Genomic DNA, 15,854 nt, shown 5'->3' on the forward strand with positions numbered 1-15,854 from the left:
TCACCTGCTTCCTGTAACAGCTGAAAAATACAACTGGTAATTTTATTTGAGATTGCAGCTTTTCCTTCAAGGTGATTCTTTCTGGCTGCATTTCCTGCTGTGATCTGGTCCTTGGACTGCAGGAGGACTTTTCCTGGACTATCCAACAATTCATAGACTTCTTTTGTTTTACCCTCATAGAGTTTTTTACCAATCTTCAGTACTGTGGAAATAAAACAGAAACATCAGATTTCAGGAAGTTTCGTAGAGAAGATAATTTAGAAGACTGAATTGTCTAGAACGATGAATCAGTGAACATAGCATAATTAAATAATTTTAATAAAAATGAATTCATCTGCATAGAACCTTACACTCTACAATTTTCAACGCATCATCACATTTCATTCATAAAATTTTGTCACGAATTTTAATTATGTAAATAATTATATAGATTAGGAAACTAAGTATCAAAAAGTAGAGGTCACACAGTTAAGAAATAGCAGAGCCGGAAAAAACCCTGTCTTCCGATATCTAATGCTGTGTCGTGCTCTTTTCACTATCAACCTGCCTCTCTCACAGCAGAACTGAAGTAGAATTAGTTAAAATACATTAAAATTAATGCAACAACATGAGTAGTTTCATATATGTTCTTACAATACAATAACTAAACTAGCTTGCAGGGAAAAAAATGCTGTATTTTTCCCGTCTTCTGCTTTCCATGGCAGGCAAAATGGGAAAGTTCAGCCAGATGTGTTTCTTGATTTCAAGTTAATGTGCAAGAGGGGGCACCTCCATCCACTGAAGTTAGCCCATTTGGAAGCACCCCCCGCATCCTTGATCCCCTCTCCTCACTAACAGCTATAGAAAACTGTGAGAAGTAAGGACAAGAGAATCCAATTTTGATGCAGGTCATCAGACCTAAAGAAAAGTAGACTTGGGTCATTAGAAAGAATGATTTTGATGAAGATCAGAGATAATAGACATTTAAGGACTTAAAATTTCCAAGAGGAGAAATCACCCCTCATTCTCCCAGAACATCGACTCAGTCTCAGTATCTGCATTTTTTAGTGTCCATGTGCCAGGTACTAGGGATGTACCAGTAAACGGAGTTCCTGCTCTCAAGTGACTGGAGTCTGAGGGAAGCTGAAATTAAACATCGTAGTAAGTATAAGGTGAGAAATACACAGACTATGGAATCACAGGTTCATAGCAGGATCACTTAACCTAACCTCTGATGTCTAGACATCAAAGAAGGAAGTCTAGAACAAAGTGAGGATTAGGCTGAGATCTGAGGAATAGTCAAAATTTAGCTGGAAGATGGCAAGGTGTAGAGAGTGGTGGTGAAAAAGACCAGCGGATGAAAGAGCGCCTGGCAGAACTTCAGTATGTTTGGAGCACTGTGTGTGTACATTGCTGTTGGGGGTGAAGGCGTGGGGAGCGGGAGCGGGTAGCAGCTAAGGAGTATAAAGGGAAGGCAGGAGATAAGCCTGAGGAATTGGGCAGGGGTCACATCACCAGTTAGTGAAGGTTAACAATTAAACAAAACAGTTACAATTCAGTTTAATAGTTGCCACTGCAGGGTACCTAATTCAGAGGATGAATTCCCATCCTCTTATTGTAATGTCTTGATTCACTGACAAGGTTTAAAAGGTCCTTCCAAGAATGGAGTCCCAGCTCAGGGCTCCAAATTCAGATTTCTCTATTCCCTTCCTAGAACTCCAACTTTGTAACTGAATCTCTACATCCTCCTCTCAGGCGTCTAACATGCTCTTCCCTAGGCCTGAAACACTGTTTCCTTCCCTTCCATTTCACTACTCACCCTTCGGGTCTCACAAGCCATGCTGATTGAGTTTACACTTTATCCTAGGAACAACTATAAAGCTTTTAAGTACTTCAGTAAAATGACAGAGTTTCTATATCAGAAAGACCATTATGGCTACTGTGTGGAGAATGAAATGAGGAGGGGGTGGGTGGAAGAAAACTAGAGACTGAGAGACCACTTACGATGCTGTGGCAGCAATCCAGGCAAGAAATGTCCTGGTCTAAAGAAAAAGCAGTTGGGTAAGACTCAAGATATTTAAAAGGTAAAAGGTTTTATAACAATTGATTCAATATGGGGGATAAAAGAAGGGAAAGTTAAGATGTTGCCTGGGTTAGATAATTCGTACCTACTGCTCCTCTCTCTCGACTTAGTTGAATCGGTATGTACGTATGTATTTATTTACATACGGCCTCGCCGTGCGGCTTGTGGGATCTTAGTTCCCCAACCAGGGATCGAACCTGTGCCCCCTGCAATGGAAGCAAGGAGTCCTAACCACTGGACCACCAGGGAATTCCCTGAATCGGTATTTATTACTTAATTTTTAAACAGGGTAGGAATTTCAACTAATGGATAGAAATAACATAACATCATAGGAGACATTTGTTATAAGTGCCAAAATGCCTGCTACAAATTCATAGATGAATTCAGAAGAGATTGATGAGGACTGAGAATAATTCATAGAGTTGACATTTAAGAGTACTGAAAAGTACAGAACTTCCACAAAGAGGTAAGAATATCTAGGACTGTGCTGTCCAATAAGGTAGTCACTAGCCACATATGGCTATGAAATACTTGAAACGCGGCTACTCCAAATTGAGATGATGTAAGTTAAGCGTAAAATACACAGTGAATTTCAATCTGAAAAAAAGTTTTGCAAAAATCACAATTTTTTATATTGATTACGTGTTGAAATGATACTACTTTGGATATACTGGGTTAAATAAAATATATTAAATATCATTTCACCTGTTTCTTTTTACTTTTTAAAATGTGGCTACTAGGAAACAAAGTTACATATAGTGTCACATTATATTTCTATTAGACAGCACTGTTGTAGAAGAAACAGCAAAAACAAACATAGAGAAGAGTAAACTTGGCGAATTAACCTGCCTGGAATGTAGGCTTAGGATTCATAAGAGAGAAAAACCTAAGTAAGGGCTGAAGAGGTAGGAAGGAAGCAGTATGCAGGATGTGAATGAAAGGTTCTTCAGACTGGATTTCAATAGTTTTTGCATTGCCAGAGAACATTTTTTGGGCAATGAAGTGCCATTTAGAAACCTTTAAAGTGGGGCTTCCCTGGTGGCGCAGCGGTTGAGAATCTGCCTGCCAATGCAGGGGACACGGGTTCGGGCCCTGGTCTGGGAAGATCCCACATGCCGCGGAGCAACTAAGCCCGTGAGCCACAACTACTGAGCTTGCGCGTCTGGAGCCTGTGCTCCGCAACGAGAGGCTGCGATAGTGAGAGGCCCGCGCACCGCGATGAAGAGTAGCCCCAGCTTGCCACAACTAGAGAAAGCCCTCGCACAGAAACGAAAACCCAACACAGCCAAAAAATAAAGTGAAATTCTTTAAAAAAAAAATTTACTTATTTATAAAAAAAAAAAAAAAGAAACCATAAAAGTGAAAATTTGGAAAAATTAACCTGCCAAAAAAAAATGCAAGATGGAAGGAAGTGGAAGAGCAAAGATTTTAGAGATCTGTCAGTTTAGAGGTATGGCAGGGAAAATTCTGGTCTAATGCATTTATTTTATGGAGTTGTTACTTGTTACCAGGACCATTTTGTTTAGTCTACAGTTTTTTACCTAAATTTAATTTTTCTATGTGGAAGAGAATGTAGTGACCGGGCAACACAAGGAATTTGGTTCACCCTAAGTTTAGAAATAGGGTATGGGGGCTGGAAGACAAGGTTTTACAGTAAAAATAGCACAAACGATCTTTCCTGAGGATCCTAATCACGAGTGGCCAAAATGATTGTATAAATATGTAATATAATAAGTGCAAAGTGAAGGAAGGAAATTTTTCTCTGGTGGTTTTGTAACTCTCCAAAGCCATCACTGGCATAAAAAGGCTAAAAACACACACAAAATCTGCACAGAAAATATCAAATTTTTCAGAAGGTTCAATTATTAACTTTCTGGAATAGCAGGTTATTATTAGCCTAACAGGAGAAAGCAAGACTTTGGTTTCAAGAGTCAACACTAGATGCTCCTGCGATTGTTTTGCAATATCTATTGATTGCAAACGCGATTTCCAAGCACCTCTCCAACCCCTGGCCATTTCTCTTCCTAATGACCCTTTGCGCCTTTTCCCCATCCCAGAAGCAGTTCTGTTTGTTTCAGAAAGTTCGGAGGCCCGGGAGCGCTTTGTTTCTGACGCACCGCTCAGCAACGCCTGGGCCACGTGCTCGCCAGCCCAGTGGCCTAGAGGGGCGGGTGCAGGGAGACCGGGTTCTGCCCGGGGAAGGCTGCCGTCGGGGCCGCGGAGCGCGCACGTGCCGGCGTGAACCCTCGAGCTCAAGGCAGAGGGGCAGGAAGACCGTGGATGGCAGGGAGTCCCAAGTCCTGGGGACGCCTGTTACTCACCCTCGGCTGTCGCCATTATCCGGAGTGGTCTGGAAGCAGCGGCAGCTCTAGGAAGAGAGGCAGGACTCTGGAAAAGAGGAGTGATCAGAGAGGCTCACGGGGCTGGGAAGGGAGGCACGGCCCACAGACACGCCCCCGGCGGGGCCGCGTAACCCAGAGTGCCCCCTCGCGGTCTCTTCGAGCACCACCGCGGTGACGGAACCTCGGGGGTCTCTGCGGACCGAGAGGAACTTGGACTCCGGGAGCCAGCGCCTCCCGCAAGGCTTCCCGCCGCGCAGGCGCAGCGACGCGGACCGTGCCCCGCCCTGCGCGGGCGCAGTTCCAGGAAAGAGGAAAAGTGGCGCGCACTGGCGGCCCCTCCCCACCCTACAGCAGCTCGCTGACTTGGCCCCCTCCTCGGCAGCGAGAGTCGCTCAGAGGTTGGAGCATACCAAGTAGTGACGGCCGGGGGGAAAGCATGTGGGGAGGGACATACAAAATTTACATCCTCTAGGAGAGAAATGACGTTAACCCCGCTAGTCTCATCATCTCAGTCTTGGGTGTTGGAAAATAACGGAGATTCCCACGTGCAGAAAAATGATCTTCCCCCAGGGCTCCGGTGGAGGGCTAGCTCCACCCCCACAGGGCCTTTGACTCCGCCCCTCAGCCGCGGAGCCTCTCCCTCCATCCTCGCTCATTGGTGGGCCTGTAGGGGCGGGGCAGGGTGGCGGTGGGCGAGCTAATCACTCTCACTTAGGGAAAGCACGCGCCGCCGCAGTAGCGAGGGTCGAGCAGCTGGTTAGGAAGCGGCCGCAGCTGGCCCGAGCTTCTGAGGCTCACAGGCCGAACGAACAACTGGTTGGTGCTTAGACCCCTGCCGCAGCGGCGGGTCCCTCCACGTGCTTTCGGCGGCGACATGGAGCTGGAGGAGTTGGGGATCCGAGAGGAATGTGGCGTGTTCGGATGCATCGCCTCAGGAGAGTGGCCCACGCAGCTAGATGTGCCGCATGTGATCACTCTGGGACTCGTGGGGCTGCAGCACCGGTGAGCGACTGGGTGAGGGGTGGGGATGGCGGCGCGTGTGCTTCTCCATCTGCCCGAGCCGCTTCCCGCGGCCGGAGTTGGCGATTTCGCGGGCGCTTGAGGACCGGAGGCCGGATCTCTCTCTTACCTGGACGGGTACCTGCCGGTGGCGTCCACCGATTGCCAAGGAGTGCGCGGGGGCTACCTTGCCTCCCTGGATTTCAGCCTGTCCCCCGCAACTCTTCATGCTCTTTAGGGGCTCTCCCCTCTCTTCCGGTGTCGTGCACCCCTCCTTGGTCTGGCCAGTTTATAAGGCTCCGATTCGCTTGGACTAGCCCAGTCGGGGTTCTTTCTTGACTGCTTGCGGGTTTTAATCTCCCAGAGCCTGGAGCGGTTCTTGTGATAGGCTTGTGTGGGGTGACTGCTGGTCCAGGACCTACAATACACCTTGAGGTTTCGCGCGGAGCCTGCAGCCACCGCAAGCTTTTGTTTGCAAGGGCAGAGCTACTGGGCAGATGTGTGTATTTGAACGTAGGCATTGGGAACTTAGGGATTCAAACCCGGGGAAGCTGAATTAGTTTGGTGTTCAAAAGGAACTACCGGTTCTAGATCTCATATGAATTAACAGAAAATAACCCAATCACAGGGAATAGTGCATCTGCAAAAAATTCATTGGTAAACGTTTTAGATAACGAATGAAAAGGTTGGTAGTAAGGAAATGCCAAAATAACTCCTCTCTTTAAAAGAGGGAGAGGAGAGAAGTTCCTGTCTGACAAGATACACATTGACTTTGAAAAACTGATAGATCCTTTGAGTTAAAAAATAACTGCTTCTGTGATCCTTCCATTTTCTACTAACTGAACTAACTGGAAGTTGATATAAACAATTTCCTTAAGAAATATAAACCTAAGTTTGGCATTATCACTGAAACTATTACAAAGTTTCCATAAGGCAATACGTCAGCAACAACTTCTAGAACAGTTAAGGAACTTGGCAACAACGCTTATCAGCAGTATGGGAGCAATATGTATAAATGCATTCCAAATGATTAGCTTTCCCTCACCAAACTTAAATTAGAAGTAGTCTCTTTGCTTTTTCCAGGGTCCTGAATACTTGAGTTTGAGTTTCACATCTTGTGTACTCCTTGTTTTCTAAGAGCTGAGAGTAACTTAGAATCTGGGATGGATCAAAAAGAATATTTCTAGTTTGACTTACTCTAATCTTGGATAATTGTGGGTTGACCATAATAGAAATCTTATTTTAAAATACATTTACATTATTGAGAGGATTATATGTAATCCAAGGAAAAACTAAAAGCTATTCATATGGTAGTCCAGAGCAACATTAGTTTATAACATTCTTCGGAGAAGTTATTGTGGATATTCTGTCATGGGAAGAGGTATAAAAAACAAGGGATCTTTAGAGTTGCCTGATGGTCTGTGAGAAAGAAATGAACTGACCTTGAATTTTTTTTTAACTATTTATTTTTTAGCTAAAATAACTCAGAAAGTTCATCCCAAGATCTCCTCTTTAAATGTGTGTGTAAAGAAAAGGGGGGTGATTTTTTTTTTTTTTAATGAATAACTTTATTCCTAATTACATGCACTTTTCTGCAGTGGCTTTTAAGTGAAAGGATTATGAGATAAGATAATACAAGGTAAGGGCAATAAAAAATGTGATTACTACATGATGATAGAGAAAATTAAATGGATTCTATCAGGCTGCTCATTTGATGGAGCAAGTATTTGTTAAACTGTAGTATTGAAAATTCACCTTGTGATATTTTCAATAGCAGTGGCAAGAAAAACAGTAGCTTCTGGGGAAGAAAGGTGTTAATGGAAAACTATTTAAATTTTTCTTGTGTAGGCATAGAATCATTAAGGTTCATTGAGAGGGCTGGTTCTTGCCCATAATCCTATCGAATTCAAAATTTTAAATTAGCGAAAGTCCTCACCCTTTAGGGAAACTGATTCTGATTCTAAGAATATGAAACTTCTTTATGCCTAGAAGATAAAATCTTCTGCTTCTCTAAGCTCATAGGTAGGGGTCAAAGGTTAAGAAAATGCTTTTAATAGGATGGTTAAACAACAGGGTCCTACTGTATAGCACAGGGAACTATATTCCATATCCTGTGGTACCAATAATGGAAAAGAATATGAAAAAGAATGTATGTGTATGTATAACTGAATCACTTTGCTGTACAGCAGAAGTTAACCCAACATTGTAAATCAACTATACTTCAATAAAATAAACTAACAAAAAATGTTTTAATATGGCATTGAATCAAGGAATGTCAAAATTAGAAGCCTAGATAGGTTGTTATAGTTTAATATAGAGTTAGTTACATACAGTGTACACTGGCAAGTGGTGGTTTGTTGCAGAAGGCTCTACCTCCTCACCCTCCTCCACTCAATGGCTAGTTTTAAAACAACAGCAACAAGATTCAATTGATTTTTTTTCCCCCCCGTTTTTGATGAAGGGGTTTATGCCTTACACGTTTTCTTCCTAAGACATGGAATCTAGAAGGTGAAATTTCTATCACTTTTGCATTGTATTTGGTTCTGTTTTTGTCTTAGGCATAGACATTTAGTGTCAGGGATAACAGAACACCTGAAAGTTGTAATGTTATGTATTTTATATATAAAAACAAATGGAGTATCAATTACTAGACAGTCATGTACTGGATGCTTAATTCAGATGGGTTCGTCCAGAAGTACTTCTTTTTAGTAGTCTGGCTATTTGCAGATTTATACCATAGCTCTACTTTCTGTCAGGGGGACTTTTCAATGTTAAACTAACTAGTTGTCCTCTTCAGCTGTAAAACTGTGTGTGCATGCTTGTTCATGCCAGATTCATATAATCACCAAGGGCTTTTTCAGCCCTAAAAACATTAGTTCAGCGGTTTGCAGAGTTCCGGACAAATCACACACCCCCTCACAGATCAGAAATCTTCATCTTTAAACCACAGTCACATTTTATGGAGACTAGAATGACATGGACATATTTGAAGATTCCATAAAAGGAATTACTAAAATTTCATAGATTTATCCTGTGAATCAACTAGTTAGCCTTTCCTTGGTTAGTTAGGGAGATGAAAATGCCTTTCAGTGAATTATCATTTCCCTGGGTTAGGAATTGAACCCTACAACTGATAAACATTTTCATACTTTTTCTAAAAATTTATGACATTTACCTGATGAAGTTGGGTCACGTAGGGGGTCTCCTGACTGCAAAAACATTCTGTACAATCTTTTGGTTCTGTTGTTCTTTGAGGAAACTGATTTGCAGTGATCTCAGGAGCAGTTTTCTTAAGAGATACTGCCGCTGGTTCTGCAAACAGAGTATATAATGTATCACTAGAAAGGCACTTGCGAGATAGAGAGATGCACTCAGACCAACCTGGGGAATTAGTTCCCAGTTACCTTCATTTAGTTTGTTGGAAAACACAGGAGTAGATTATCAGAGGACTTGCTTTGAGTTGCGTATTAAGGCTGGAGTTAACTTTTTTGATTTTTATCTCTTAGAAATAATGACCAGACATGTTACATTCCTATAGTGTTTTACACTCCCTTAGTTGGAAAAGTGACTTATCCCCAAAAGGGTCTTAAAGTACTACTGCTTTGTCATTCTGGTGAGTATTGGGAACAGCCTCTTTAACATAAGACTTGAAACCTAGTCCCAAGTTTGCCAGTAACAGTTTGATCTTGGTCAAGTCTCCTTAATTTCTGAGTCTGGTTTCTTACCTGTTGGGCTAGACTTACGTATTTTAAAGGTCCAGTGCACAAATTCAGTGTATTGGGAATGATACTTTTGTGTGGTTAATCCTTAGCAGTTTCCCTTTTCAATAGCGTATCCATTAAAGGGCATTAAGAAAAGGCAAACATGGGGCAACTCGTCTGATTTGTAATTTACGTCAAAAAGTGGAGAATGAAATCTTCAGCTCACTTGAGGTATAAGCATTGTTGGCAGGGCTGGGGGGCAGTGGATTCCTGCTATTCTCTAATACTTTATTCAAATAATATTTGTTGAGCTCTTCCTGTGTGTATGCAAGGCACTGTGATAGACACTAGGAATACTGTACTACACAGGGCTGATGTCCCTGCCCCTCACAGAGAGGCAACGGAGCAACAGCACAGACTTCTCTATGCCTCCATCTCCTCCTCTGTAAATCGGGGATGATGATGACACCTATACCTCATAGGGTTGTAGTAGGGATTAAATGCGTTAACATATAAAGTGCTTAGAACAGTGCCTGGAGATATGCATACCCAGTGACCCTGCATCCCACTCTTGGGTGTATACTCCACAGAGGTGCATACATATGTTCATTGGGAGACATGCACAAGAAATTTTATAGCAGCATTATTCATAGTAGCCCCAATTTGGAAACATTGGATAAAGAAGGTAGTGGGATGTACGTTCCTATAATGGAAAATTCTACAGCAATATAAAAGAACAAACTCCTGCTACAAGTAAAATCACGGATGAATCTCACAAACAATGTTGTGTAAAAGAAGCTTGACATGAAAAAATACATACCAAAGAAAAAGAACATACTGTATGATTCTAAAACTAATCTGTGGTGATGGAAGTCAGAATATTGATGATAACCGTTATGGGGGCTAAGAGGATGATTAATGACGAAGGGGGGCCTCTAGGGTGCTGGTAATGTTTTATATCTTGACTTGAGTAGTAGTTCCATAGATGTCTTCACTTTGTAAAAACTGAGCTCTTTAATAACTATTTATGTGAACTCAAAACAATTCGATAAATTATAAATCTATATGCTAAAGTTGGATCATCATAGAGATCCAGAGAGATGCAGTCATTTGCTCCGTGTTGAATTTTTCGGGTAGAGAGACTAGAACTCAGGTTTTCTGAGTCTCAGACCAGTGCTTTTTCTTATATTCTCCGTTTTTCTTCTCTGTGCTATACTATATTATGTTACCTTTTCTGATACTTATAATGGGTCAGTTTGGTCAGCTCCATAATTAGCTGGCTTCTGCGTTTGGCTTATTTGTAGAATTATCAATACTAAAATGTTACAGCCATTGCTGGCTACCTTTGGAGAAAACCAAAATTCAGAACTTACTAGTTTGTGGGGGGTTTTCCTTTTACACCCTAGTCTTCTAATAGCAATCACTGAAAAGTGTAATTTAAAGGCTCACAATAAATGCATAGTTGTGCAGAAATTTCTGATCTGGGAAAGTTTCTGTTTACTTTCTTACTTGCACTCTCAATAAGCTATGAAAGAAATCATTTTTCAGCATTTTTTGCTCTCACACAGCTCATAAACAATGTAGTCTAATTTGTCAAGGACAGGAATAACCATCTCTTATCAGGAAAAAGCTACAGAAGTTTTTCTCAGTGTGGAAAAAGTTGGCATTTCTCAGACTCTTACCGTCTTCATGTGCTTTTCTCTTGATGCTCAAAGTTCTTGGGTTTTTGGTATGACTTTCAAATAATTCTTAAACAAGAGAACATAGGAGAAGAATCATTATATGACATCGTCTAAGATACATTAGTCTTCAAGCATTCAAGTACACTAAAGTTAGAACATTTAAGCAGTTGGACAGATGAAGAAATGAGTTTAAGAATTAGGAATATTTTGGTACAAGATTTGAAAAGACATTGAAATTCTTGACTTATATTAGGTATGTGATTTATAATAACTTAGGGGGTCATTTGAACATAAAATAGTGTTAGGAATTTATTATTGAAGAATTTCTTGCTAAGTTAAATGCAAAGGGGAAAGTTTATAGTATTTTCATTTTGAAAGGGTCAATTCCAAGGTTACCATGTTTCCATTTGGCAGTTCTGAGAGATGGTTGTCCTAGGAGGCCATCAACTTCTTCATAAAATCTCATTTTTCCTTGAGGGTTGCCATTTTTCTTTTGTAAAACTCTGTATTCATATTTTAAATTTTTGTATTTGGTACGACATTGTTTCCAGTCTCTGTCTATTCCAAATTGCATTAGTCTTCTGGCGATTTCCTCAAATATTTCTTTGTTTCTTGTGGCCCCTTCAAGCATTTGCTTAATTTTTTCGTCAGACCATATGTTTATAAGTGCTCTGACCTCATTGTCACACCAGTGTTTTCCAGCCTCTGTGTCGCTCACTGTTATAATCTGTAAATGACTTTTAGCATCTTCTAAAGGAATATGATTACCTATGAATCGACATGAGTTACAATTATTCAAACTTTTAGATACATCCTGTATTTGAATATCATTCATTTAAAACAACCTGGATTGATGTAAAGCACTGAGAATTTCAGTATAAGGATCAATTTTTGTCATATATTCATATGCAAACAAAACATTTTTTAAATTATAAGGCAGACTAATCCCCAATATTAGTGAGAATAATTTAGCTGCTTTTCATCAATAGGTATTCTTCATTGGATATTTATGAATATGGAGAGTCTCTGTATTTACAGATTTTTTTAGTAAGAAGTGGGAATAGGGACTTCCCTGGTGGGGCAGTGGTTAAGAATCTGCCTGCCAATGCAGGGGACACGGGTTCGAGCCCTGGTCCGGGAAGATCCCACATGCCGCGGAGCAACTAAGCCTGTGCGCCACAACTACTGAGCCTGCCCTCTAGAGCCCGTGAGCCACAACTACTGAAGCCCACGCGCCGCAACTACTGAAGGCCGCGCACCTAGAGCCCGTGCTCCGCAACAAGAGAAGCAACCGCGATGAGAAGCCCGCGCAGCGCAACGGAGAGTAGCCCCGGCTCGCCGCAACTAGAGAAAGCCCGTGCGCAGCAACGAAGACCCAACGCAGCCAAAAATTAAATTAATTAACTTAAAAAAAGAAGTGGGAATAGACATTTTCTTTTCTCCCTACCATATTCTCTACCAACTCAGGTATAATGAGGCATTTGGGATAATGCATAACAGAGATCTTCCCTGTAACTATTTAAACTGGTATATATTAGATTTTCAGTATCAAAAGAACCTTTAAAATTCAACAGTGTATATGCTGTACCTGACCCAGTGATACTGTGCAGTGCTGTAGGGCCGCCCACCTCTTCTGAGGCAGTACTTACAGTGTCTTCCTCTGTCAGAAAACAAACAGTAGCAATTTAAATTTGTTGTTCACAGAACCCTAATCTACTTTTGCAATTGAAGATTGTGGTGAAAAAGTAGTAAGACTGGATCCCAGCATCAAAACTGTAACCTCAAAGCCAGGAATATTTGCCATCTGTAACCAAACTTTAAGATGCCCTTATAGGATTCACCACCAACACCAAAATGTTGGCAGTGTTCTGCCTTAAAGTCTCAAGGCAGTATGCTCTGTTTGGGAGTATGAAAGTGCTTTGTGATCCAATTTGGTAACGTCTTTCATTGTTACATTTTAATGCCTGCCAAAGTGCTCTTATATCTCTTTTTTCATTTGATCCTCATTTTAACTAAGAATGATCCTTATTGCAATACATATAAAGGAATGAAAGACTCTAAGATTTTAAGTGGTTTTAGCAGTTTTCACATTCAGATGTTAACAGCAGACAAGCGATAAATATTTTAAGGAACTTAAAATGCTTAGCCCGGTAAATATAACAGGGATTTATTCTAGTGGACCAGTATATGTTTAGGATGTTTACAAGTCAGATGTTTGTAATTTGGGGAGAGCTCCTCATATGGGTATGTTGGATTGCTCTGTTGAAGTACAGCAATGCTGTGACACTCTTCTTTTATCCCAGCTGTACTTTCCTATACACTGGGACATTTTTAAAAAAATCTATGTTACTAAGATTAGGCGTCTAGTTGCTTGCAATCATTATTGTACAATTAGACAAAGGTTTGTATTAGTAGATCTGCGAGGCAAAAATGTAGTTAAGAGGGCAGTAAGCATATGCAGCAATGGGTATGTGGAGATTTATATCAGGATAGGACCTGATCTTCTTATTTAGGACATGTCTGGACTATGAGACGAGGATGAAGTTTAGCTTCTGGCAACAGCAAGACCTCAAATGACAGGCTGTACTCCGGAGCCACATAAGGCTACCTAATAAGCTACTTTTTTAATTGAAATTTTTATTGAGATAATTATAGATTCACATGCAGTTGTAAGAAATAATAGAGATCCCTTCTAAACTTTGCCAAGTTTTCTCCGATGGTAACATTTGATAAACCATAATATTCTGTTACTTCAAGGATACTGACATTGGTACCATCTGCCACTATGATTCTGATTTCCCAGATCTTATTTGTACTCATTTGTGAATGTGTGCATGTGCACTTGCAGTGTGCATTAACTTCTATAATAATTTTATCACCTAGGTAGGTTTGTGTCTTTACTATCAAGGTCAAGATACTCAACAGTTTCATCAAAAGGTTGCCCTTTTATAACTACACCTACCACCTCCTTCCTTGCCCAAACCCTTCCCCTACCCTTGCCCCAGTGGTTACTTTCGGAGAGCCCAAGTCCAAGGTAAACTTTGAGCTCAAATCTCATTTCAGCAAAACATGAATTTATACTTAAGTGAACATCTTACTTACGTGACTAAAACTGTCAGTTCCTAGGCTGAGGCACACGTTCTATTCCAGGAAATAACATTTACAGAGATTAGGTATTATGTAGAAATTTTGAGTAATTAGTTCTAGACAGTAAAATGTCATATCTGGGGGGAAGGGAGGAATTCCCTAAATTTAGTATCTTTTTTTTTTTTTTTTTTTTTTTAAAGGTTCACAATCTATTATCTGCAAGATTGAGGTCCAGAATCTTTTTTTTTTTTTTTCAAATTATTTTCCCTTATTTATTTATTTATTTATTTATTTATTTATTTATTTATTTATTTATTTATTCATTTTTGGCTGTGTTGGGTCTTCGGTTCGTGCGAGGGCTTTCTCTGGTTACGGCAAGTGGGGGCCAATCCTCATCGCGGTGCGGGGACCGCTCTTCATCGCGGTGCGCGGGCCTTTCACCATCGCGGCCCCTCCCGTTGCGGGGCACAGGCTCCAGACGCGCAGGCTCAGTAGTTGTGGCTCACGGGCCCAGCTGCTCCGTGGCATGTGGGATCTTCCCAGACCAGGGCTCGAACCCGTGTCCCCTGCATTAGCAGGCAGATTCTCAACCACTGCGCCACCAGGGAAGCCCCAAATTTAGTATCTTTTAAGGAAAGAGGAGCATTTAGTTTCTGTTATGTCCGCCTCAAATGTGTGTGTATGGCAATTCAATTCTGACACTAACTGCCCAGAATTAGCATCAGACTGCAGTTTTAAGGACTCAAATCTTCCACAAGACTGCCTTTACTTCACATGCCGGCCACACTTCTGGCTGCCTGGCTATAAATTCAGGGGGTGCCATGACCTCCTCAGGTTTGATGAATTTGCTAGAACGACTCTTGAACTTAGGAAAGTGCTATACTTAGGATTACAGTTTTATCGTAAGAGAACTCAGGAACAACCAAATCAAGAGGCACGCAGGGCAAGATTTGGGAGGGTCCAGGATGCAGGATGTGTCACCCTCCCAGCGTATCAGTGTGTTCATCCAAGAAGCTCACCTGAGCCAGAGTTTTCATCAACATGATTGATTTATGGCATGACCTACCTCCTGGAGGTCAGGCTGGGCCAAAATTCCAACTCTGATCATAAGGGTGGTTTTTCTGGTGACCATCCTGAAGCTATCTAGAAACCCACCCTGGATCCCCTCATTAGATTTAAAAACAAACACAACAAAAAAAACCCAAAACCCTTCTACCACTAGAAATTCCAAAGGTTTTTGAAACTGTGCTAGGAACTAGGGGCAAAGACCAGACATCAGCTTTATTTTGTCACAGCTTTTTAAAAGTTTATTAAAGTATAAACAGTAAGAATTAGAAAAATGACACCTTTTTAATTAACAAGTTGCCTGTGTTTAAAATTTATCAGCTTACCTACGTCTTAGCTTTTTTTTTTTATAATTTTTTAAAAGTTCTCAACACTGTTTCATATGACTAAAGTACATTGGAATATATAATAATTTTACTGCTAAGTTTGCCCAAATTGTATACAAAATATACAGAAGTGTTTAAATATTCCATTTTAAAGAACACTATAGACTAATCTTCAGTCTGTTAAAAGAAATAAATGAATTGGAGGAAACAAAATGCTTGGCACGCCTTCTGAGATACTAACAATAGATACTTTAATGCCCTCTGCTAGCCATCACATTGCTAATTTTTGTGAAATTGCCAGGATAGTGAATATTTTAATTTTGGAAATACATTTTACTACAGCCAAAAGGAAAATAATTTTAAGATTATTCTTAAAAGAACCATGTAGTCTTTCACATGTGATTTTTAGGCTGACGATAAGAGTGACCTCTAATAGGATATATGTGCCGGTCTCTACCCCTCTGAGTTGATCTACCTGTGACTGTACTATACTAGAAAGCAGTGACTTTGGCCAGAATGCCAGGGTATTGAGGTTCTACCTCATTTAAATAGCAACTGATATGGAGATTCATTAAGGTAATTTAATTTCT

General features: G+C 40.9%; 2 protein-coding genes across 4 annotated transcripts in view; one reads left to right on the top strand and one right to left on the bottom strand.

Annotated features, from left to right (window-relative positions):
• Window positions 1-15,854, bottom strand: part of PAICS (phosphoribosylaminoimidazole carboxylase and phosphoribosylaminoimidazolesuccinocarboxamide synthase) — a 52,034-nt gene that overhangs the window by 25,769 nt on the left and 10,411 nt on the right. For all 3 annotated transcript variants that reach the window (XM_007165285.3, XM_057546701.1, XM_057546700.1), the window contains 6 exons: window positions 12,375-12,446; window positions 11,183-11,554; window positions 10,787-10,852; window positions 8,579-8,715; window positions 4,384-4,450; window positions 5-202 (listed from right to left, as the gene is read on the bottom strand). In XM_007165285.3, the coding sequence (XP_007165347.2) occupies window positions 5-202; window positions 4,384-4,450; window positions 8,579-8,715; window positions 10,787-10,852; window positions 11,183-11,554; window positions 12,375-12,446 (912 nt within the window). The remainder of the gene's footprint in view (window positions 1-4; window positions 203-4,383; window positions 4,451-8,578; window positions 8,716-10,786; window positions 10,853-11,182; window positions 11,555-12,374; window positions 12,447-15,854) is intronic.
• Window positions 5,108-15,854, top strand: part of PPAT (phosphoribosyl pyrophosphate amidotransferase) — a 38,745-nt gene continuing 27,998 nt past the window's right edge. The window contains exon 1 of the mRNA XM_007165283.2: window positions 5,108-5,406. Coding sequence (XP_007165345.1) covers window positions 5,279-5,406 — 128 coding nt within the window. The 5' untranslated portion in view covers window positions 5,108-5,278. The remainder of the gene's footprint in view (window positions 5,407-15,854) is intronic.

Source organism: Balaenoptera acutorostrata, chromosome 5, assembly GCF_949987535.1.
Source record: "Balaenoptera acutorostrata chromosome 5, mBalAcu1.1, whole genome shotgun sequence".
Taxonomy (NCBI): domain Eukaryota; kingdom Metazoa; phylum Chordata; class Mammalia; order Artiodactyla; family Balaenopteridae; genus Balaenoptera; species Balaenoptera acutorostrata.